Here is a 26,380-nt window from a genome sequence, read left to right on the forward strand (position 1 = left end):
ATGTCCTTTGCAGGGACACGGATGAAGCTAAAAACCATCATTCACAGCAAACTATCACAACAACAGAAAACCAAACACCACATATTCTCACTCATAGGTGGGAATTGAACAATGAGATGACTCGGACACAGGGCGGAGAACATCACACACCGGGGCCTGTCGGGGGATGGGGGCCTGGGGGAGGGATAGAATTAGGAGAAATACCTAATGTAAATGACTAGTTGATGGGTGCAGCAAACCAATATGGCACATGTTTACCTATGTATCAAACCTGCACGTTGTGCACCACATGTACCTAGAACTTAAAGTATAATAATAATAATAATAATAATTACCAAACATGCAAAGAAGCAGGAACATGTGACCCATGATGAGGAGAAAAAAAATCAATAGATGGAAATCAACCCAGAACTTGACACAGATGACAGAATTAGTAGGCAAGAACATAAAAATTATTATAACCGTATTTCATATATTTAAAATACTAAAAGGAATATTGGGCTGGGCATGGTGGCTCACGCCTGTAATCCCAGCACTTTGGGAAGCCATGGCAGGCAGATCACCTGGGGTCAGGAGTTGGAGATCAGCCTAGCCAACATGGCAAAACCCTTTCTCTACTAAAAATACAAAAAATTAGCTGGGCATGGTGGTGGGTGCCTGTAATCCCAGCTACTCGGGAGGCTGAGGCTGGAGAATCACTTGAACCTGGGAGGCGGAGGTTGCAGTGAGCCAAGATCACGCCACTGCACTCCAGCCTGGGCAACAAGAGCAGAACTCTGTCTCAAAAAAAAAAAAAAGAAAAGAAACATTGAACCTGTTAAGTACAGACATGAAAGGATATATAAAAGACTCAAATCAAACTTGTAGAGATGGAAGCTACAATGCCTGCAATGAAAGATCACTGGATGGGGATAATAGCAGATTAGACATTATGGAAGAAAAGGTTGGTGAACTTGAAGATATATCAATATAAATGGCCCAAAATGAAACACATCGAAAAAATGATGAGAAAAAATAAGCAGAGGATCAGTGAGTTGCTGGAAAATATCAAGTGGCCTAATATCAATGCAATTTGAGTCCCCAAAAGAGATCAGGGGACAAAGTAAGAGAAAAAAAATTTGAAGTAACAATAGCCAAAGGTTTTTCAAGTTTGTTGAAAATTGTAAATCAACAAATCCAGAATCTCAGTAAACCCCAAGCATAAAATATAGGAAAAAACACACCAATGATCACATAATAAAGTTGCTAAAAAGCAAACAAAAATTAAAATAGGGACAAATGAAAAATCTTAAAAGCAGCCAAGGACCAAAAACAAACAAACAAAAAACAAAAACAAACAAACAAAAAACATGGTAAATATAGAAGAAGAATAAAGATAAGAATGATTGCAGATTTCTCATCAATGCAAGCCAGTAGAAAGTGGATTAACATTCTTGAAGTACTGAAAAGGGAAAAAAATCTATCAATGAGTATTCTATAACCAGCAAAAACACCTTTCAAAAATAAAGATAACTTTTTCAAACTACAAATGCTGAAGGAATTAATCACCAGCATACTTTCACTATTAAAAAAAATTTAAAGGAAGCCTTTCAGCAAAGTAAAATGATACCAAATGGAGATCTAGATGCACACAAAGGAATGAAGAGTCTCGGTAATGCTATCTATGTGAGCAAATACAATGATGACTTGCCCAAAGTCAGAAAGTGGTAGAGCTGGGACTTGAGTGTAGGGCTTTTGACACCAAGGTCAATCTTAACCCGCTCCACTGCAGCTGCATTTAACACTGCCATTAACTTAAATTAACAAACACTGATTACATTCTTATTCTACACAAAGTTGCTACAACATTGGTAGTGTTGGGGGGGAATCTAAGAGTAAATGAAGTACATGCTCTGCTCTCAAAGGAGCTTATCTTCTATTCGGAGAATCAGAGATAAAAAGGAAAGGGAAGTTTAGGGAAGAGTGTGGGAAGTTCTGAATATGTCCTGAGAGTGCAACTCCACCATCAAAATTACAATGCTAATAAAGTGAGTCCACTTTCAAATCAAGAGCAGGGCCATTTCATCCATTAAGGATTACAGGTCCAAGAGCCCAAGATCCATGATGGTCTTAAAACAGTACTCATTGATAATTCAAGCTGAGTCTGGCGTTAGAAGATTTAAATAAAAACACAACACCTATTCTTTCATTTGACAAACATTTATTGCCACGGACTGTAAAGAATGCTGATGTAAAAACTGGAACAAGACACGGTGTTACTATGATCAGTATTATCAAGCATCTACAAAGTGGAATAGGCCACATGCAGCTGGTTAGCTCAGAGGAGGGCTAGATCACTGGGGGCTAGCATTCCTGGAAGGTTCTATGAGCTGAGCCTTAAGAAGGATAGACTAGAACAGTCAGTGAAGCAGGATGAACTGGTCCAGGGGGTTCTGAGCACAAGTGTGGAAGCAGCAATGTGCATAGGAGGTTGGTGGAAGTGAAGAGAAGGACCCTAGTCTGCCTGTTGAAAAAGGAAAGAAAGGAGATTAGGTTGAAAGAGTAGGCTATGGAGAAGCTTTTAATTTAGAGATTGACAGGGGGCTCAGGCTATTAATAGGGGAAGAAAAGACAAGCTAACGGGTAAATTCTAGAATCAAATCCAAGATTACATATTCATTAGTAACTTTCTTCAACTAACTATAACCAGTTATTAGACAATGTATAATTTATACAGTAAGCAACGTTTTTTATTCTGCAGGGACAAACAGGGACTCTAAGGAAATTAGATTGGCAGATAAAGTATAAATTGGCAATCTAGTAAACACAAATCATCCCAATGACTCAACTCCATGTTGACTTACAGACTGAGGTGTTATCCATTCAGTTAGGCCACAGTGGCTGTATGATCTTTGATCAATTACTTCCCCTCTCTGTGTCTCAATGTCTTCATCTGAAAAACAGAGCTGTCGTAAACATGTCCTGAAAAAAAAAATGGATGTGAAAATGCTTTGAAAACATAGTTCCTAAACAACTGTTATTTGTTATTATTATAGAGTAATGAGGACTAAGAGACATGATTCCACAACCATTCGTCATTTATTATTCCGAATAAGTTTGAAGAGCATATGCTTGATATAAAGAGGGCAAACATACTCAAAGATGACCATTTTTTTTCTGTTATTTTATAGCATTGTCATTGAACCTGTTTTTCTTGTGGTCATTTTATTTATTGATCTTTCCTTTGCTACAGTGTCTCTTCTTGCTTCGTCCATCTATACAAGATTATAAAATGTACCTCGAATTCAAGTCAAAGAAATGAAAGAGTTGAGGTGTGTGGTATGAACATTTATTTAACTATTTATTTATTCACACTAATTGTTCAATTAAAATATTCCAGAAATTATGCAAATAAGAAAAAATCTACATCCTTAAGGAGCTCACAGTAGGAGGGCCACATAGTCATGTAAATAAATAACACTATCACAAAAGAATGTCAAAAGGGCTTTGGAGGAGGGTGCTCCCAGATGCTCTAACAGAAATCAGATTGGCTGGCTGGGAGGCAGGGCTGTGGAAGCTTCCAATGCCAGGGACCACTGCAGCAATCTAGTAAGTAGATCATGCTTTGTGCAGAGGGAATGGGATGCCTAAAAGGATCAATACATGACAAGCCATAACATATCCAGGAAACTGCAATAAGATTAGCAATTTCAGAGTATAGGTTCTAAGGGAGTAGTGATGAGTAATAATACAGGATAATGGACATCAGCCAGGTCAGGAGGAGCTGTGTGGAGGAGTATGCAGAATCAGGGGGAAAAAAGTGCAGCAGTGAAGGAATAGATTGCACAATAAGGTGGTGAGATTTTATCTATGATATGTAAGAGAGATTCCAGGTGTGGATGTGTTTACAGCCATTCGATTATTACATATTGAGGAGCCTTTTATCCTATTTGTATTGTGTAGTCCTTTTACTTCTCTTACTGGCCATCCCTACTGAATATCTTTTGACCATTTCAATGTTAATTACCTTTGTAACAAGAGTAGGATGGGGAAAAAGATCAATTAACTTTGAACATATTACTCTAATAAGCATGTGAACAAGTGAAATAGCTCTACCACTGGTCATCCAAATGAATCATGTGATGGGGTAGACCAAATAGAAGTGAAGGCAATTTGTGTGCAACAGTGTCCAACAAGGGCTAGCTGTTATGTATGTTTTATGTCTAGCTGCTTTCAACAGAGAAATGATAACATAGGCAGCATTTTCAATCCACTTAATACTCAAAGAACTATTACCAGTAAATCTGGCAGCACCACGTAGGGAAGCAGGAAATTCGCTAAAAAATCAGAAACATTGTTTGTGAACAGCTCTAGAATGGAATGCTGTAAATAGTCATGAATTTGGTGTAGAAGCAGAGCAGAGGCAAAGAGAGAGCTTGCAAGTTAGCATCTTACCCAAACCGTGGAGTCCATAAATAATTACCCAGAGAGTGGAAAAACTGGTTTGTTGAAATTTGGAGGACATTAATAATGCTCTGTTTCTCCAGTGATCTCTTCCCGCAGGGGAACTGGCAGTGCTTGGCAGGCAGCCTCATTACTCACAACCTTGCTTCTGCTGGGCTGGCAAGATCCGGAGGTATCATTAAACACATATAGTGGGTAGTCTTCCCCAGGCTACTCCAAGAAATGAGGTCCATTCAACAGTCAGTAAACATTTATAGAGTCTATACATAAATTGCTTTTGTTGTAAGAATTTATTGTTCTTTCCCAAACAATGCCCATTTTTTTCCAATACAAGTACACTAAAAGTATGTGCTAGAAAAGAACAGTGAAGGCAGGTGCAGTGGTGTGCACTTGTCACCGCAGCTACTTGACAGGCTAAGGCAGGAGGATCACTTGAGCCCAGGAGTTTGAGGCTGCAGTGAGCTTTGATCATGCCATGGTACTCTAGCCTGGACAACAGAGTGAGACCCCTATCTCTTAAAAAAATAGAAAAGAACAGTGGAAAGATATTAAATGTGTTCATTTTCCTTCAAAATAAGGATATAAGAATAACAGATTATTTTTGGTCTTAAAGGGGGCTTAGAGTCTGTGATGGTTCATTTTTTGTATTAACGTGGAGGATGTTATTGGATGAGATTAACATTTAAAACCTGGCATGTGTTTATGGATGAGATTAACATTTAAATCCATGAATTTTTGAGTAAGCACATTGCTCTCCATAATGTGGGTGAGCCTCATCCAATCAGTTGAAGCCAAATAGAACACAAAGGCTGGCCTCCCTGAGCAAGCAAGAATTCCCCAGCACACTGCCTTCCAGCTTTATCTGCGCCACTGGCTCTCCTGGGTCTCTACCTTGTCAGCTACTCTGCAGATTTTGGACTTGCCAGTCTCTGTAATCACATGAACAATTCCTTATAATAATCTCTTTCTATTTGTATATATTCATATCTTATTGGTTCTGCTTCTCTGGAGAACCTTGACTAATATCAAACCCAATGCTACCCTGTTTAACAACATGCTATTTAACACAGAATCATTGAATCAAAATCCTTTTCTTATTGACAGGGAATACAAACAGGAATTGAACACTGTTCTAGACCTGGAGAAACTGAGATCAACTGGGATTAAATGGTATTTGGATAAATCCGGTGTTTCTTTTTTACCTCCTTAAAATTTGGCAGGTCCAAGTGGATTGTATTGCGTGAGACAAATAGCCTTAATTCCATTACCTTATGAATTTTCCTAGACAGTTGATTCTACCCATTGAAGTATTGACTGTAATTCTTCACTCTTGCGCACACATTTGGAATTCCGGAAAAGCAAGACCCACCTATATTAGGGCCAAGTCTCAACAGGAGCCTGAGTCTTGTGGTTGTCACCTCTTGCCACTCTAGCACTATTCCATTCTGGACAATTTCCTCACTATCTCCTTGTCCACAGAGATTTCACTTGAGACTCAGGATTCATATTGAGGTGGCCTGAGTCACACAATGTTTTCAACCACTATTTGTATTTCAACATATACAGTGTTTATTGTATGCCAGGCATTGTCATAAGCACTTTTATAGAATGTATTCATTACTCATAAGAACTCTAGGAGGTATGTTCTATTATTAGCATCCATAACATAATAGAAATTATATTTAATCTCTAAATGGGTAATATAGAGATTTAAAGACAATTTAAAGAGGTTTAAAAAGCCAATTTTAGGCAGCTGACCTCATAGCAGCATTGAGATTTGAATCCAGGCATTCTGGCCCCAAATTCAGTTGTAACCACAATACTCTGTTGTCTTTCTACTTGCTTTAAGGAAAACAAGAAAATATCCCTGAATTGTCTGCCTCTGGCCCAGGAAATGTTCAGCACTGACTTCTCATATTTGTTATATTCTCATATATATCTTCTCATATTGTTATTTAAAATATTACCAAAAGATGAGGATGTTGGTGGCATCCCTCTTGTTTCCACCTGGCTCTCTACCCCCTGAAGGCCTCTAAAACCCCCTACTAGATCCATTTGGTCCCCACTTGCAGGTTCAGCTCATCTTGATTCAGAGATGAACTGATCCCTAAGAAGTGTGTTAGGAACTATAGGGTCAAACAAAGCTCATTGACTTGGAATCAAGCCAATTTACTGCTAGTTCTGCTGTGTCGCCCAGGCTGGAGTGCAGTGGCGCGATCTCGGCTCACTGCAAGTGCCGCCTCCCGAGTTCACGCCATTCTCCTGCCTCAGCCTCCCGAGTAGCTGGGACTACAGGCGCCCACCACCACGCCGGGCTAATTTTTTACATTTTTAGTAGAGACGGGGTTTCACCGTGTTAGCTAGGATGATCTCGATCTGCTGACCTTGTGATCCGCCCGTCTCGGCCTCCCAGAGTGCTGGGATTACAGGCGTGAGCCACCGTGCCCGGCCTCTTTCCTGCCTTTCAGCTCTGCTCCTCTCAATTCCCCAATAACACAATCCCTGGTCTCCTAAGTGTGGGCCCCAGGATAGTCTGCAAACTCATCACCTTCTAAGGGGGACTGCTTTCATTGAGTGGTCCCAAGCTGGCACTAGAGGCCAGTGTTGCAATGTTTTCAGTCTTTTCAAAAGAAATAGAAATCTTTATTATCTTGTGAAATCGCTTAATTTGGAGTTGGCTCCAATTACTTTTGAAACACTCCATGGGCCAAAAAGCACTTGTGTTTATGGCCAACAATTAGTGACCCACCAAAGAGGCTCTCTGGACTGAGTGTAGTGGCTGATGCCTGTAATCCCAGCACCTTGGGAGGCCAAAGTTGGAGGATCACTTGAGCCCAGGACTTGGAGACCAGCCTGGGCAACATAGCAAGACCCCGTCTCTACAAAATTTAAAAAATTAGCTGAGTGTAGTGGCGTGGGTCTGCAGTCCCAGCTACTTGGGAGGCTGAAGTGAGAGGATTGTTTAACCCAGAAGGTTGAGGCTTCAGTGAGCCATATTCTTGGCCCTGCACTCCAGTGTAAGTGATAGAATGAGACTCTGCCTCAAGAATAAAAAAATTAAAAAAAGAAGATTCCTAAGCTTCTTCCCAACGTTTCTGACACACTGTGACTCTGACCTCTGCCCACATTTCTACATGGCTAATTTTTAAATAAGATCAATGGCTGATCCTAGGTCAGCAAGAACCACAAGGTCAGGAGTGTTCTTTCTTTGAAGTTCCAGGTTAATCAGATTCTCTTTAGGAAAAAGAACAAGACTTCTCTTTAGGTAAGGTATCTACCAGAGCAGCCCCCTCTCCCACCCGAAAGTCACCTGAATACAGCTATTTCCTGTGCCTCTTTCTGCTACAAATCTCTGCAGCATGTTTTGTTTTATGCATCAAAACTAGATCGACCTCTGCATTCTGATCATTTCCCCATGGTGTTGTCTTTTTCCAAACTTTCTGTTTTCATTAACTTAAAAAGTCTATGATGCTATCAAACTGATTAAGCTCATTCCAATCAAGCACCACATGCTGAAGCTGGTGAATTACATTGCCAGTTGGGCTTTAAAAAGAACAGGTTTGAATGTACATCCTGATGTATTATATAATATATTGTGAATATGGATTGTGTTGAAGCTATAATTATGAGGGATTTAATACATTCGGGCCTACATTCAACCCCGATGTACACATACTTATACATATGTAAAATGTTTGGCCCCTTAACTTAGCGTTGCTGACAGTTGTGGGAAAGTTTCTAGAGTTGTCAGTCACAAGGTCCTGTGAGAATCTGATCTAAGCAACTCAGCCTTCCCTCAAGAAAAAAACACTCATAAGCAAACAATTTCCCAAAGTTTATGCACAGACCCTTAGGCATACCTGGACCCCAGGTGAGAACTCCTGCTATGTCAGTGAGGGTGGTCAGACCCCAAAGTAAACTTAGATACTTCCTCTTTACCCCTTTTTTTCTGCTTTAAAAAATCTCAGCGATTCTTTCCTGCTTTTTTTTTTTTTTTTTGAGAGGGGGTCTCGCTGTGTCGCCCAGGTTGGAGTGCAGTGGCGCGATCTCGGCTCACTGCAAGTGCCGCCTTCCGAGTTCACGCCATTCTCCTGCCTCAGCCTCCCGAGTAGCTGGGACTACAGGCGCCCGCCACCACGCCCGGCTAATTCTTTACATTTTTAGTAGAGACGGGGTTTCACCGTGTTAGCTAGGATGGTCTTGATCTCCTGACCTTGTGATCCGCCCGTCTCGGCCTCCCAGAGTGCTGGGATTACAGGCGGAAATCTGTCCACCAGATGGCGCGCAAGAGATTCCAGTGTAACAAAACAACTACAGAAAAATTACAAAGCGAAATTTGCCCCGTGGAAGAATAAATAGCACTATGACTTCTATTTCACGTGTACTTTTATGTTCTATTAAGCACCTAACAGTTACATTCTCCAAACCCCTGGACTCTGGGTGTGATGTTCAGACAGGGAGGCACACAAGCTTCCACACCCGGCCTCCCTCCCCTTCGACCACCGGTAATCTCCGAAGACAGAGCACCGCCCAGTGAGACTAGGAAAGAACTGGCTATTGGTGAGATGTGCTCTCGGGAGGAAATTCCTCCATTTGAATGAAGGGCTGATTCTTACCTGAGTTCCCTCCCAACTCGGTGTCCTTGGGAAGGGTGGTCTCTCCTGTCCTAGATTCTGCGGCACTGCTCTCTCCCTATTTGCTCATTTTCTGTGTAATTTGATCAGAAATATTTATTTTTTTATGTGCAAGCTCTTCCAACTGTTTATAGCTTTTCACATTTTTTTCTGAATATAATAAGCTCGTTACAAGAAATGCGAATAGATTAAAAATTTAGAAAAAGTATAATTCCTCTATAATTCAACTCTTGGAGGTAACTACTGTTAAGTTTGGTGTATATGCATCTAGAACAGGGTTTCTTAATCTCAGACCTGTTGGTATTTGCGGCCAGCAAATTCTTTGGAAAGCTGCCCTGTGGATTGTAGAATGATTAGCAGCAACCCTGGCCTCTGCCCACTAGAGGCCAGTAGTAGCCTCACCACCACCACCACCACCACCACCACCACCACCACCACCACCAGCACCGCCTAGTTGTGACAACCAGTAATATATCCAGACATTGCCAAATGGTTTCATATTACACATACTTTCGGGCAACTGACTTTTCAACTTACATTTTTTGTTGTTGTTGTATCTTAACAATAGATTTTGGTCATCTTTCCATTTCAGAACATCTGGACCGATTACATTCTTCAATCTATTGTATCATGATTTATTTAACCTGGTATCTTCTATGGATGATCATTTGGATCATTTTTAATTTTCTTACTTTTACAAATGTAGCTTGGAGAAAAAAAAATATTTAAAACCCAAACTGCCTGCAGCCACTTGTAAGGGAAGAAAAAAGGCATATTTCATAGCAGAGGGAAAACAAGTATCCATATTGCTTCCTTTTACTTATAAATCTTGGTGAGTAAAAGAGAAAAGGAAGTCTGAAATGTGGAAACCTCCACCCATTTTCTGTACTGTTAAAGCTTGAGGCCAAATTAATGGTCCCTCCAGTAGTCTAGATGTTATCAAAGCTTTAGAAATGCAAAGAAGGTCCAGGAATGGGGAGGGTTAGAAAGCGGAATTGTTCTGCATACCGAGAGACAAAGTAGCAAACGGAAGGAGCGTGTGTTTGCCTGTTTCTGCTTGCCAGGGTAATTTTACAAAGCCCCTGATTGTGAGGCCTGCAGCTCTCCAGAAAGATACTTTGACAAAACAGGATAGAGCACATCCCCCATGCCTCTTGCCTGAGTCACTATATTCCTTAAAATTTAAGTGACCCTAGCTTTTTCCGCGGTATCTGTAGGGGGGTCCATACGGCGTTGTTCTGGATTCCCGTCGTAACTTAAAGGGAAACTTTCACAATGTCCGGAGCCCTTGATGTCCTGCAAATGAAGGAGGAGGATGTCCTTAAGTTCCTTGCAGCAGGAACCCACTTAGGTGGCACCAATCTTGACTTCCAGATGGAACAGTACATCTATAAAAGGAAAAGTGATGGCATCTATATCATAAATCTGAAGAGGACCTGGGAGAAGCTTCTGCTGGCAGCTCGTGCTATTGTTGCCATTGAAAACCCTGCTGATGTCAGTGTTATATCCTCCAGGAATACTGGCCAGAGGGCTGTGCTGAAGTTTGCTGCTGCCACTGGAGCTACTCCAATTGCTGGCCGCTTCACTCTTGGAACCTTCACTAACCAGATCCAGGCAGCCTTCCGGGAGCCACGGCTTCTTGTGGTTACTGACCCCAGGGCTGACCACCAGCCTCTCACGGAGGCATCTTATGTTAACCTACCTACCATCGCGCTGTGTAACACAGATTCTCCTCTGCGCTATGTGGACATTGCCATCCCATGCAACAACAAGGGAGCTCACTCAGTGGGTTTGATGTGGTGGATGCTGGCTCGGGAAGTTCTGCGCATGAGTGGCACCATTTCCCGTGAACACCCATGAGAAGTCATGCCTGATCTCTACTTCTACAGAGATCCTGAAGAGATTGAAAAAGAAGAGCAGGCTGCTGCTGAAAAGGCAGTGACCAAGGAGGAATTTCAGGGTGAATGGACTGCTCCAGCTCCTGAGTTCACTGCTACTCAGCCTGAGGTTGCAGACTGGTCTGAAGGTATACAGGTGCCCTCTGTGCCTATTCAGCAGTTCCCTACTGAAGACTGGAGTGCTCACCCCGCCACGGAAGACTGGTCTGCAGCTCCCACTGCTCAGGCCACTGAATGGGTAGGAGCAACCACTGACTGGTCTTAAGCTGTTCTTGAATAGGCTCTTAAGCAACATGGAAAAATGGTCGATGGAAAATAAACATCAGTTTCTAAAAAAAAAATAAAATAAAAAAATAAAATAAAATAAAATTTAAGTGACCCTAGTCCTTGGCTTCTCTTACACACGATAACATCTCACGGGGTTAGTCATTATGCTTCTATTACCTATAACCAAATGTACTTTGGTAAACTATAATCAAAGGTACTCTTGCACCCAAACTTAGATGTGATTTTGCATATACTGAACCTCTACCACCTACCTACCAATGGGTTGAAACACTGCTTTAGAGTCCGACAGACCTCTCTGAAAGACTCCTCCTGGGCTATGGGCCTCAGTCTATAGTCCTCAGTAAGAACTGTGAATAAAACTTATTTTAATTCTCTAAAAGTTTGATTTTTTTCCCCCTTGGGTATTTTGACTGTCCCTAAATAGTCCATGGGAAAGCAAATCCTGAAAACACAGAACTGATAAAATGTCAGGAAATGCCTGAGGTGGAGAGAGAAGGTCAAGTGACAAGCAGTATACCAGAGCCCATGGACAAATGTGGCCAGTGAGAAATTCTTCATGGGAAAGAGGACAAGAGGACAAAGGGTCTTTATGTATGAGAAAGTCTAATATTAATTTTTGAACGAGTCAGTTTGTGTGGTTGTAAAAAATCCACATTCAGATGGCTTGGGAGGTGTTTTTGTTGTTCTGCTTTGTCTTGAAAAGATAGAATGGTAAGGAAAGGGGATTGAATTTCACACGTACATTGGTTCAAGTCAAAAAGACAAGACAGGCTAAAAGAAGTGAGATGCAAGTGGGCTTGAGACAGAACCAGAGCTCTTAGCAAGATAGAAAGAACTGTGAGAAAATAAAACTACCATAACTCACAGAAATCACAGGGAGGGCAATGTACATCCCACAGGGTTAGGATTCCCACGTGAACTTCATTTAAATCTCAAGGCGTAGGGTGACTGTTGGCTACTGACTCATGCAAATGGCACCGCTATGACATCCTTTCTGAATGTACACCTTTAAGTTTTTGTACAACTTTTTTTTTAATTCATAAGTATTTATTGACTTTCTACCATCCGCAAATGTAGCAATGAGAAAGCCAGTCAATTGTATGAGATCCATAAAGATAATGTTTGCATTCTTTAGTTAAATTGCCGAGTCAGAAAACATGATAACTTAAAAATTCGGAAAGCCATTTCGAAATGTTCTTTCTTATCTGGAGATTTGATTTTCATCCAGGCGTTGCTTTTATATTTTATATTTACTAATGGTGTGATGTGTTTCTCTATATTTAATTCTTATCCATCAAAATTGTATGTTGATGTATCATGTGAATCCCTTAATGATTTTTTCCCCAAAACATCCAACTAATGTTTTAGAGCCACAATTTATCCAGTAGTTCAACCTTCCACCACTGATTTGTAATGCTTCCCTCATGATATTTTAACTTCTCTGTTTTAGAATCTGCTTCTGAGCTATTCTTTTTATTTCATTGAATTGCCTATCTTTTCTTATGCCAGAACCACAATTATTGTTTTAGCTATTATAGCTTTTTGACTAAGTTAACACCTGCTAAAGCAAGTACTTCCTCTTTCAGGAATAAGACAAGAATGTCTGCTCTCACCACTTCTATTCAGCAGTGTGCTGGAAGGGCAAGTAGGCAAGAAAATAAAATAAAATGCATCTAGATCGGAAAGGAAAAAGTAAAACTAACTCTATTTGCAGATGACATGATCTTGCATATGGAAAATACTAAGAAATTTACTTAAACTATTAGAACTAATAAATGAGTTCAGAAAAGTTGTAAGATTTAAGATTAATACACAAAATGGGCCAGGTATATTAGCTTATGCCTGTAATCCCAGAGCTTTGGAAGGCCAAGGCAGGATGATCTCTTGAGGCCACAAATTTGAGAATAGCCTGGGCAACAGCGAGCTTATGTCTCTAAAAAAAAAAAAAGAAATAAAAATAAAAAGATTAATACACAAAATGAATTGTACTTCTACATGCTTTATTAAAAATCTGAAAAATTAGAAAATAATTTCATTGACAGCAGCATCAAGAAAATAGGAATTATAAAATAGAAATAGGAATAAATTTAGTAAGAGAAAAGTAAGTCATTTTTGTTTTTTTTTTACTGTTGTTGTTTTAGAGACAGAGTCTCTCTCTGTCACCCAGGCTGGAGCACAGTGGCATGATCATAACTCACTGCAGCCTTGAACTGTGGGGCTCAAGTGATCCTCCAGCCCCAGCCTCCCAAAGTAGGGTAAATCTTGTACTCTAAAAATTAGAAAACATTGTTGAAAGAACTTAAAGAAGATCCAAATAAATGGAAAGACATACAGGCTCATGGATCAGAAGACTAGATACTGTTAAGATGACAATTCTCCCTAAATTGATTTATAGATTCAACACAATCCCTAAAAATCCCAGCTGGCTTGTGTGCAAAAATTGACAAACTAAACACAAAATTCATGTACAAATGTGAGGCACCCAGAATAGCCAAAATAATCTTGAAAAAAACGAAAAAGTTATAGGATCCCCACTTCCTGATTTTAAAACGTATTACAGAACTATAGTAATTAAGACAGTGTGGTGCTGGCATAAAGACAGACTTATAAATCAATAGTGCAGAATCGAGAGTCCAGATATAACCCCTTAAAATTATGGTCAATTGATTTTCAACAAGGGAGTCAAGACAATTCAATGAGAGAAAGAATAATCTTTTCAAAAATTGATGCTGGAACTGCTGGGTACTTACGTGTAAAAGAACAAAGTTGGACCCTTCCTCATACCATTTATAAAAATTTATTAAAACGGACCAGAGATCTAAATTTAAGAGCTAAAACTATAAAACTCTTAGGAGAAAATACAGGAGTAAATCTTTGTGACTTTGGTATAGGCAAACCCTTCTTACATACAACACTCAAAATATAAGCACCAACAACAACAAAAATAAATTAGACTTCTTTAAATAAAAAAATTTGTGTTTCAAAGAGTATCATCAAGAAAGTAAAAAGATAGCTTATGTAATGGGAGAAAATATTTACAAATCATAGTTTGTAAGGGATGGTAGCGAATTCTTGTCATTTTATGTTGTCTCAGCATCCATTTTAAATACTAGTTGGGCTTTTTTGTACCAGGTGGCTCTCCATTCCTATTGGTGTGCTGCCCTCCTCCCTCTAGGACCTGTGAGTAATACGCTGCTTCTGCTACTTCATGCATTTTGTTGTGCTGCCTCTTACATGGCTCACCTGACTGACACACCCAAATCTAACTTTTTTACTAGCCAGGGATCTCCTAGACAGTGGCCATCTTGGTAGGAATAAACTGGACACAGATCAGACAGCAACAAATGCGTCTGCCAGGATAAAGAAGTATCTCATGAAAGGTACACTGTAAGCAGCCATGACCAAATTCCCTAAAGCCCAGGGCTAGAGTTTATATAGTCTTTATCCTAAGAGAGACGTCAAGACTAAATTAGAAGGCCCTGGCATGGTGGCTCATGCCTGTAATCCCACTACTTTAGGAGGCTGAGTAGGGTAGATTGCTTGACCCCAGGAGTTTAAGACCAGCGTGGGCAACATGGTGAAACTCTGTCTCTACTAAAAATACAAAAATTAGCCACCTGTGGTGGAGCACACCTGTAATCCCAGCTACTTGGGAGGCTGAAGCAAGAGGATGTCTTGAGACTGGGAGGTTGAGGCTGCAGTGAGCCATGATCACACCACTGCACTCCAGCCTGGGCAACAGAGTGAGACCCTGTCTAAAAAAAAAAAAAAAAAAAAAGAAGGCTAATTTAGAGGAAAACATATAATGAAATAATAGTTCATTACCTGTATCCATAGCACATAATGAACCCTTACTACTCAACAATACAAGAATAAATAACCCAATTTGGAGATGAGACCTAGATTCCCTTAGATAGCCTGTCTTGCCCTCTCTTCTGTCCAGTGCTGCCAGATTTCTGACCAGCAATGCAGTGTGGTCAAGTGAGAATGTCAAGAGCTGTTGTAGAAGCAGAAATCTAGTTGAAGCTACTTTATCTAATGTTTACTCATGAAATCTTACCTGCCTAGCCCTAACCTCATGGAAAAATTGATCACCTGCGTTTTGGTGCCCCTCTATCTCATTCACACATCTCTTGAGGCATCTGTAGCATTTTCTTATACATTCTTATTCACAGCCTATATTTTTCTTAGCAGCCTGATAACCATTAACATGTGTCTTTATCACCTGGCACAGCTCCTGGCACTAAGGGGAAGCTCAAGGAACATTTGTGGAATGAAAATCTTTATAAATGAAGTACCTTAGGCCAGAAAAGAGTTGGATGGAAAGCCTAAGAGGGTCTAGAACCTTGAAGGAGACACACCAATAGAGAGGGGCAGTTGGAAGTGGGGGTGGTAGACTGGCTCCAAGGACCAGGAGAAAGGTCTATTAGGCAGAACATATGTTCAGGCAAACAACAGGTGCTGATCCAAACAAATAGTTGGCATCATGAGGGCTCAGCAAAAAGTACAGGGTGTCTCTAGAAGAGGAGAGTGTAGTTCCCAGGAGTTGGTGAACAGGCGCTAGTCAGGGATGCAGGCAGGTGGCTGGCGTAGGAAGATGTGATGGCAGGAAGTATCAACTTACCATCCCCAGCATCTAGCAGGTGCCTAACAAACATGTTTGAGTGAATCAATGGTCCCTGCCCTCCAGAGGATTACAGTCTGGTTAAGGAACAAGGCTATGATACATAATCTTTGAAATTAAGAGCTGTTAAGAGGAAGTCCCTCAGATAACAACTGGATGAATATGTCCTGAATTCTCTCCTTGCAGCCAAACCAAAAGTTTCCTGCAAAGCTTTATGATACTTAAGTGATTTTGAGGAAAATACCAATGATAACATAAAATTCTTAAAAGTTTTCAGGTCACCTTTTTCCTGTTTCATTTCATGTCCTTCCTCATCTACACAGTCATGTATTTTAGTTTGTTATTTCTTTCTTCTTTTAGAAACGTGATCTCACTGGTTGGGCACGGTGGCTCACACCTGTAATTCCAGCACTTTGGGAGGCCGAGGAGGGTGGATCACTTGAGGTCAGGAGTTCGAGATCAGCTTGGCCAACATAGTGAAACCCCGTCTCTATTAAAAACAAAAAAATGAAAAATAAAAAAAAATTAGCCAGGCGTGGTGGTGGGCATTTGTAATCCCAGTTACTCGGGAGGCTGAGGCAGGAGAATTGCTTGAACCTGGGAGGTGGAGTTTGCAGTGAGCCGAGATCACATCATTGTACCCCAGCCTGGAAACAAGAGTGAAACTCCATCTAAAAAAAAAAAAAAGAAGAAGAAGAAAAGAAAAGAAAAGAAAAACAAAAACAAAAAAAAGAAACATGGTCTCACTATGTCACCCAGGCTGGAGTACACAGACACCATCATGGTGCACTATAGCCTTGAACTCCTGGGCTTAAAGGATCCTCCCATCTCAGCCTCCAGAGTAGCTGGGATTACAGGTGTGCAATACTGCACCTGGCTCTGTGGTTTCTTAACTTGTTATAAGCCCTGAAGAATGAAGCCCATTTTGCACAACAGCACAATTTAGTTTTAGCTTTTTTTTAAAAATTATTTTCAGGCCAGTAGGGGAGATTATTTCCTTCAAGCCAACTGAGACCAGTAAGTGTGTAGAACAGAGAAAGTTACTAAAAGAATTTGAGACTCCCTCATTCCCTTTCAATCTTTTCAATGCAAGTATGGTAACACGTTGGGGACAGCTAGGGCAATGATTCATTTAAAGGCAAAAATGACTCTGCAGAATTCAAAATCCCTAGGCCAAGGATGGCATTAAACAGAGAAAACCAATCATGCATATTTTACACATTGATCTCTAGGGTAGAAATCAAAGAAACTCCCGTGCCACCCCCAGATTTGTTTTATGGTCTACAATTTGGTTATGATAGATTTCTTCCACTTATAGTCACACAGTAGCCCCTAGAGAAATGGTCTATGAGAAAACAGTCTTCCTTTGTGAGAGTAAATATATGAAAAGCCTTGCAGTCTCCCTGCTAATAGTGCCTGCAGGTCTCCAGCAATTATATTCTCTACTTTGGGATGTGTAGATTAAATGAAAGGTTCGTATGTTATGGTAGTGGGGCCAGACATCTAAAGAGACAACATGCATCTATTAGAAAGGGTATGAGCATCAAGCCTTAGTAGTGTATTAAAGAACCAGCTAAGGAAGGCCAGGCTTGGCGGCTCATGCCTGTAATCCCAGCACTTTGGGAGGCTGAGGTGGGCAGATCACTTGAGTTAAGGAGTTCAAGATCAGCCTGGGCAACATAGTGAAACCCTGTCTCTACCAAAAATACAAAAAATTAGCCAGGCACGGTGGCACAGACTGTAATCCCAGCTACTCAGGAGGCTGAGGTGGGAGGCCTGCTTGAGCCTGGGAGGTAGAGGTTGCAGTGAGCCGAGATTGGGCCACTGCACGCCAATCTGGGTGACAGAGTGAGACCTTGTCTCAAAAAAAAAAAAAAAGAACCAGCTCAGGAAGAAAAGGAAATGTTCTCGTATAGCTACACTTCCACAGCTATAGTTGTGAGCCTACAGTCACAGCTCACTGCAGCCTCAAGCTCCCGGGCTCAGGTCATCCTCCCACCTCAGCATGCTGATTAGCTGGGACTACAGGAGTGTGCCATCACGCCCGACTAATTTTTGTATTTTTTGCAGAGATGAGGTTTCGCCATGTTGCCCAGGCTGGTCTCAAACTCCTGGGCTCAGGCAATTCTCCTGCCTTGGCCTCCCAAAGTGTTAGGATTACTGGTGTGACCCACTGTGCTTGGCGAAAACTTTTTAAAGTTTTATCTATAATTCACACCCACTAGAATGGCCAAAATGAAAGTGCTGAAGAAGATGTAAGGCAACTGAAACTCTCAAACATTATTGGGGGAATATAAATTGCATGACCACTTCAGAAAACTGTTAGGCAGTATCTTCCAAAGCTGAGCATACATAGGCCCTATGACATAGCATTTCCACACTTAGGTATATGCCTAGCAGAAATGCATCATATATTTACCAAATTTCACATAGTAGAAAGTCCATGGCAGCACTATTCAAAAAAGCCTCAAACTAGAAATAATACAAATGTCCAACAGAAGTAGAATGGATAAATAGATAGTGGTATCTTCATAATGGGATTCCATACAACAATAACAAAAAATAAATTACAACCTCACGTAACAATAAAAATGAATCTCACAATGTTGAGTGAAAAAGGCAAATGAAGGAGTTATGTATGTTGCCATTTATATAAAATTCAAAAACAGACAAATACAACAACTAATGTATGGTGTTATAAATCAGGACACTTGTTACCCTTGGGAGGGGGCAGTGACTGGAAAGGGCATGAGGTGGGCCTCTGGGATGATATTAATGTTCTGTTTCTTCATCTAGATTTTGGGTACACGGATATGTTCTCTTTGGGAAAATTCAGTGAGCCGTGTACCTGTGATTAGTGTGCTTTTCTCTATGTACTTTTACTTCAATAGAAAATTTACATAAAATGGTTTAATGTAATTATAGTCTGTATGTTTACTAGGCAGTTTTATGTAATTATAGCCCAGGATCATATTTGCAATAATAATCCAAATCTCAATCCTTCATGCTGCCCATAACTGCTGATGAGTAGGCTTTTATTTTTTCAGTGTTCAATTCTCCAGCTATATCTGAGAATTCCCAGAAAATACATAATTTTGGGGAACCATCAGTTTTTGGTGATCTCTTCGTCATGTATAATTAGGGGCTCTGTGGACCCTCTCCTCTGTTGTCCACTGTTACTTTCATCATTTCCGGTGCTGGCCTTGCCACTGCTGTCCTTCTCTTGACATCTCTTTCTCTCTCCCAGTCTCCCTTGCCCTCTTCTCTCTGGCCAGTACATCCACATGTCCACTTCTTTCAGAGAGGACTCCCTCAGCTCTGCCATGTGAGCTTTTAGATACAATTCTAGCATTTCTACCACTGCCTTACCCTCCCAGAGCTCACAGGTACCCTGGGACCAAAGGGGGACTGCATGGAAGGGTAGCAAGTACCACTGGGCATTATGCCTGGAGCTCCTGCTCCTCTGACTCCAGACGCTACTGCTCAGTTGACCCACTCTAGATACGTTTCTTTATTCCTGGTCATCTGCTCTCGGGGGACCAGTTGAGAGTCCCTGGTGTCCTGCATCCCTCAGGGTTTTCCAGTTCTTTAGATAGCTCAGTAGTCCTCTGAACCTCAATTACAGACAAGCCTCTAGTCCTTTCCAACCAGCAAATACATCAGCTGAGCCTCTTGTACCCAGGACTTTACCAGTTTTGGACCTCAAAGTCCCACAAGCCCCTCAGTCCCAGGCAAATCAGGATGATTGGTCACCCTGCTAATCTGGCTTCTTGGTCCCAGAATGGGCCCCACTAGAGACAGCTGGACATCTACTTCATTTTTCCCAAATCTCCATGGCAGTTAGGAGGCTTATGTGCCCAGAGCACACACAGGACCTTCAGGAAGAGTGTTGCTCATGTCCACATGCAAGTCTATTGGTAAGGCCTGGACAAGCAAATTAAGAAACTGAGAATTTAAAAAAAAAAAAAAGAACTTGGACCCACAATCATTTGAAGATTCTAACCTAAATATGGCAAACCTAATTCTTCCTGGTCAACATATCTAGCCAACACATCTAACATTTCTAGCCAGTTCTTGTCTTCTGGCTTTCCAGGTTAGGTCTTTACATAAAGACAGGGCTCACAGGGAAGTCAGCCCTATGATAAGGATTATCAGAGATCAGCAACAGAGGGAGGTAACTGGACACTGAATATCCTGGAGATCCATCAAGGAGAGAGCCCAGTTCTTTAGAACGGGTGTCAACCAAGGAGAGAAAATTCTCATTCTAATGGGCTGCAGAGTGAAGTAAATAAGAGATTGATCTGGTAAAATTGCATTCAAGTTGGAAATTTGTTTTGTCATTAAAGCAGAATAATAATGAAGTACTAGCTAGGCCTGTTGTTTTTAGATAACACTCTGTGAGTAGTGTTGATCTTACTGGTCCTTAGACATGTTCAGAACAGTCTGAGGTGAAAGTGCTCTTCACCAAAAATAAAACAAAATAAAAATATGATAAAATACTGCTATGTTAAATGTTCACCAAAAGAATACATTAGTGCTCACACTAGATTTAGTATAAGTAAATGGTAAACAATTATAGATAGAACTGAGAAAATTTTCCCATTAACTTTTTTTTCCCTGGAGAAATGCCATTATTTGATTCAAATTCAGTTAAAAAAAAATTCTGGTTTACAGAATAAGTAGAGGCTGAGTTTGAGAACTACTGCTTTAAGGAACAAGACTCCTTAGGATTTGTACTTGGGTTTGCTTCAGATCTGTCTGTCTTCTTAAGCTAATAGAATACTTCCTACCACAGTCTTGGTTTTGCTCTTAATTTACCTTACAAATTCTATTATTTATACAGTTCAAAGAGGAATCAGATGGCCAATTTATTGAGGTTTTGCTCTGTGGAACAAAAGCCAGTTTCCCCTTCCTCAACATGGTCAGGCTTACTTCTTATCCTCATGCTTCTAGTATTCCCGGGTGATGACAGAGGGCTTCTGGGTGACTGTGTATACTTGCTGCAATGCAGAGCCCAGGGATGTGGTCCCATAGCCAACAAGCCTCATTCAGCAACTAAGGAGGTGATTTATTGGCAGGGGGAGAGGGATGAAGAAGAGCCAGTTGCAAATGAGTGTCCTGTGACTCTAAAGGACGATGTTGTTGGTAAACAGCCATTAAGGTCATCCTGTTGGCTAGCTTGGCTTACCAGCTGGAGGGCTGCTGTGCCTAGAGCTTAGCAAGCTCAGTTACAACTCTTTTGCAGTGGGAGAGGTTTCAGTGAGAAGGGCTGACGGTATCTTACTGTATTTCAGTGTGATATGGTGTTGCCAACAGGTCCTACCTAAAACTGTGGGGCCTGGCAAAGCATCCCACTATTGGCCCTGGTAAGCCTTCTCCACTGTGTCCATCTCCAACACCTAGCCTGCTCTCTCTAAATTGCTTTGACTTATGAAGTGCAGCCTCAGCCCAATTCATAACTACTTCTTTTTCAATTTCCTCAGGAGCAAAATTATCTCACAATGCAGTTGTTGACCAAATGAGGTAACACAACCAGGCATGGTGGCTCATGCCTATAATCCTAACACTTTGGGAGGCCAAGATAGGAGGATGCTTGAGGTCAGGAGTTGGAGACCAGCCTGGGCAACACAGCGAGACTTCATCTCTACTAAAAATAAAAAAAATTATCTAGGCATAGTGGTGCACACCTGTGGTCCCAGCTACTCAGGAGGCTGAGGCAGGAGGATCAATTGAGCCCAGGAGTTCAAGGCTGCAGTGAGCCATGATCATGCCATTGCACTTCATCCTGGAGGACAGAATGAGACCCTGTCTCCAAAAAAAGAAAAAAGAGAGAGAGAGAGAGAGAGAGGTAACGTGAGAGGCTTGGAAAGAGTAAGTTTACTCTTTCCAACTGCTCACAAGTTAAATTCATCTTGGTTAATCCTAGTTGGAATAGTGAAACAGCATTCAACTGTGTTTCGTAAACCTCCATGAGGGGGCTCCCTTTCATTCCAAATTCAGTGTGTGGAGTTCCAGTGCTTTTTTCTTTTTCTTTTTTTTTTTTTTTGGCAGTTTTTACGTTTATTTAAACAGAAAATGTGCACACAAGCTGTCTACTCATTTTCTTCGCTGCGCAGCCTGGCATTGGGGTTGATAACTCTGATGGCCAGTTGGGCAGCTCCTTCCACGATGGCTTTGCGGTTCTTGGAGGAAACATTGTGAGCGATCTCGGCACAGTAAGATTTGTTGCACATCAGCAGCACTTCCAGCTCCTTGACGTTGTGGACCAGGAACTTCCGGAAGCCACTGGGCAGCATGTGCTTTGTTTTTTTGTTGCTTCCATAACCAATGTTGGGCATCAAGATCTGGCCCTTGAATCTTCTACGAACCTTACGTGAAGGGACGGAACAGAGCACGTTGCCTTATATCCCCTCCAGAAATTGGACATTGTTCTCACTTAAGATTTTGACTAGCAAAAGTCCTTTTTCTGTATGCCTTTAGCAAATAATCCTCTTAAGAACCTCAAAAACTCTGTCAGTCAGTTTTGAAATCCATTTTTATGGGGCAATATTATGGCCGCACCACAGACAAACAAGTGATAATACATGCATAAGTCTCAACTACAACAGAGTGTGGGAATGTAGATAGAAGCCACTTCATGGGGGGACAAAAGAAATTGTCAAAGGTTGGAATGCTTATGGAAAATCTATTTTGTGCTAGGTGTTTTATAGATGTTTAATTTAATCTTATGTAACAGAGATTGGTAAACTGTGGCCCAAAGATCAAATTCAGCTTTTTGCTGTCATTTTACAAATGACTTTTTGTAAATAAAGTCTTATTGGAACACAGGCATGCTAATTTTTGTTGACATATTGTCAATGTGCTTTCACTAAACAATGGCAGAGACTGCATGGTCCATAGACTTAAAATCTTTACCATCTGGCTTATTACAGAAAAGGTTTGCTGATCCCTGCTCTATAGCTGTGTGAGATGGGAAGTATTTACATTTTACAGATGAATAAACTGAAACTCAGAGAAATTAAGTAGCCCAAAGTCACACTGTTAATAAATGGCAGAGCTAGAATTTGACTCAGGCTGACCTTATTTTCAAAGCTCTCACTCTTTCTGCTATTGTTGCACACAAACCTCCCCAGTTTATTAAGTGCCTATGTAGGCCTGGTGTTTTACATTGTGAATCTTATTTATTTCAATGAATTCAAACTGCTGTGCATTGTTTTCAAGGATCTGCACAATCCAATTTCAGCTTGATTTTCCTGCCCCATCTCCTACTCCTCCCCTAGTGGTCCTAGCTAAAGTCGACCTGGTGCTGTTGCTGTTCCCAGACACACCTTTCACTTCCTCTCTCTGTGATTCATTTCATGATTCCACTACCCGAAAATAAACAGCTCTCTCAGTTTTCAGAACCAGCCCTGTCCTCCAGGAATCCTACCTTGACCACCCGCTGAGAAGCGCTCTCTCTCCCTCTTCTGACATGAAGAGCAGTTATTCTTCCTGGTGGTTTAGTGCTTATCATATGCTGCCTTGGATTATCTTTTCACAGGCATGTCTTATCTTCCAAAGGAGGCTGTAAATTTCCTGAGTGTGAGGACTGTGCACACTCCTCTCCACACCCTGGTAGAGTGTGTCACCTGCATTGGTGTTGTGTAATGGTAGGTCAATTTGATGAATGAACACTCTTTCATTGAAATAAACCTGGCTTGCCCTTCCACACAACTCAGCATGTAACTGAAAGCACAAGACCAGCACCTGGATGTGGGGTAAAATGCGTGATGAAATGAAGAAAAATGCAGGAAAAAGTGTAAGGAAATAAGCATCTCACCTTTATTTTTAACTCTTTAACCTGCAGCGTTAAAAAAAAAAAAGTAGCATTAGCTTTCCTTTAAGCCATGTGAGCTAACAGTGCCTTTCCTAGGACAGCAAAGTGATTTCCACCATGAGATCTGGAGGCAGGCCTGGGTTGGAAAATCTCTGCTACTTATTGGCTGTGTACCTTGGGCAAGTTACTGAACCTCTCTAAGCTTCAATAAAGAAAGTAATAACTGCCTAATTGGGTTGATGGGATAAGCAAATGAGGAAATACCCATAAGACTTTTAGCTCAGTCTCTGGAATATATTATGCTCTTAATAATTACCAGCTATTATTTTACCATAGCACCATCCCTAGATAGGCACCAGATCTAAATATTTAAGACCAACTGAACTCAGTCCACCCACTGCTGTGCATTAACCATCCTTCCTGACTGTGTGATCAAACAACACTACTACAAGGTGGCCCACTGCAATCTGAGGGCTTACCAAGGAAGGGGATGATGAATACCCTACCCACAGCATCTATATTTTAATGAGACATGAGAAACAGGAAAACATATTTAATCTCTTTCCCTGCTCTCTAAACACTACTTATAGCAGACATGTAGTTCCTTCTTTAACTTTAGATTTTTTTGGTTTCTTTTGTTTTGTTTTGTTCTTTTTCTTTTGCTTCTGTCAACTCTACTTAACATGTAGTTCTAAACTGGAGATAGAATTAAGAAACAGTCATGTGTCCTGGTCTGCTAATGCAATGTCTCAGGGTCTTTTGGGTAAACTGTCTTTGGTAACAATATCTGCCACCTTCTAGAGAACCCAGTACCTCTGCTTTGCTCTACTGTTATCTTTAGCCCTGCCCACCCATTCCTTTCTTCCCTAGACTTTCTCAGCTGGTTATCAGTTCAGGGCACACCTGAGTTTTCAGATTTAAGTACCAACTCTACAATAGGATGAGGAATTGGGGTTGACGTAAGCAACACACAGATAGAGGAGCTACTGCTATTAACCATTGACCAGCTTGCTTAGCTGAACTCTGGCTTGACAGCTCGTATCTCTTTCTCTTTCCACTTGGTCTAATTTTTCAACATTGTTCTTAATAGCTGTCTGAACTCTTACAATAGTTACTCCCCTGGATTCTGTGCTTACAAAGCCTGTCACATAATCCTTATCTCTAGAGATCCCAGCCTGGTATAAACTCTTGTTCTGGTTTTCTAGCCTCTTCACATGGAGGAATCCCAAATATCCTAACAGATGTAGCTAAGAATATAATCCCAGGAAATCATCCGTCTCCCACCTGGACCTGCATTCCATTTCCCCTCCAAAAAAGTCTTGATATAGGATATATAATAACTGTCCATAATGCTTCCATTTATTTTTAATGAGTACACAGGGTGACTGGTTCCTTTTTCAGTTGACCTTTTGAAGCTGTTAAACTGGTTTCTCTATATCAACAGCTGAAACAAATGGCCATGAATAAAATCTCACAGGGGAAAAACGTGAATGGAGAACATGCTGGTATAATTTAAGCCCATAAGACACAACTATACAGGACAGAAGTCCCCATTGCATGGACATGGATGGAGGGAAACGTTTTATAGCCTAGTCTGGGAAATCTCTATACATAACTGTAAGTGTTGATAATTAAAGCAACTATTAAACAATCCATTGTTAATGGATGAAGTGCCTCCAGAAGCAGCCAAGAGAAACTGAAGCTGTCATAGTGAGTCCTACAGTAGGAAAGGGAAACAAAGTTTGAAAAATAAGAGAGCTAATATAGTTAAAGTTGTGAACCAGAAAGGATTTCTGGTTGAGAAGAGTCAGGAAGTTAAGCTGGGAAGTGAGTGCAGCTGGAGTACTAACTACACGACAAGGGAAGGTCTACTTTAGGGATCAGGCCCAGCAAGAGGCTCAGCGAGGTTGTGGGGAGGGAGGCTCACAGAGCCAGGGCACCAAGAGCTGGCCAAGACTTACCTCTACTGGAAGAGCACCAGCTCTGTGTCTACTCTGGGTTGTTGTCCACCTCTTAAAAAGTTTCTGCTGGATGAGAGCGTGTGGCTCCTGAAGAGTCCCTCTGAGTTTTGTAGAAGAGAGAGGGGGAGGGCTACATTTCTGGAGGGACTCCTGAACTGCTCTGTGTGCAGCACAGCTGGAAGCACTCGGTGGGACAGGCAAAGCATGAGGCAAGATCCCTGTGCCAAAGAGCTTCAAACTGGGGAGACAGAACCAATACATTGCATGAAACAAACATCTCAAGAGATAATGAAAACAGTATAAAATGAAACACGAGTGTTTTGTGGTCCAGTTTATCAGAATGATAGGCATTCATGGGGGGGAGGAATATATAGTAGGGAAAGGGGAATTTAGAGAGATAGAGAAAAAAAACCCTGTAAAATGGAAAGCTGAGCCCCAGCCACTGAATAGAAGTCTTAAGAGTGAGATCCAGTCCCTAGATAATTTGGTGTCCCTTCAAATTAATATCCTTTTGCAGCAAGAGATGTGAAAATTGATGATTATTTTCATTAATAAAATAAAATCTCTCTTTATGCTCAAATAGGGGATTTGCTATATGCACTAACTACAGCAGAATATTCTACTTATTTGGAATTGTTCTTTGCTTCACAATTTTTCTAGTGTCCATAACTAGAAAGCATTATTCACTCACACTCACCAAAGGCAAAGAAAACTTG

General features: G+C 41.1%; 1 protein-coding gene across 1 annotated transcript; it reads left to right on the plus strand.

Annotated features, from left to right (window-relative positions):
* The first annotated feature begins 10,278 nt into the window (after positions 1-10,278).
* LOC100581499 (40S ribosomal protein SA-like) lies at positions 10,279-11,319 on the plus strand. Its single transcript, XM_030824756.1, has one exon. The coding sequence runs from the start codon at positions 10,353-10,355 to the stop codon at positions 10,935-10,937; it is 585 nt and encodes a 194-aa protein (XP_030680616.1). The 5' UTR covers positions 10,279-10,352; the 3' UTR covers positions 10,938-11,319.
* Positions 11,320-26,380: the final 15,061 nt, after the last annotated feature.

This window comes from Nomascus leucogenys, chromosome 12, assembly GCF_006542625.1.
Source record: "Nomascus leucogenys isolate Asia chromosome 12, Asia_NLE_v1, whole genome shotgun sequence".
Classification (NCBI taxonomy): Eukaryota; Metazoa; Chordata; class Mammalia; order Primates; family Hylobatidae; genus Nomascus; species Nomascus leucogenys.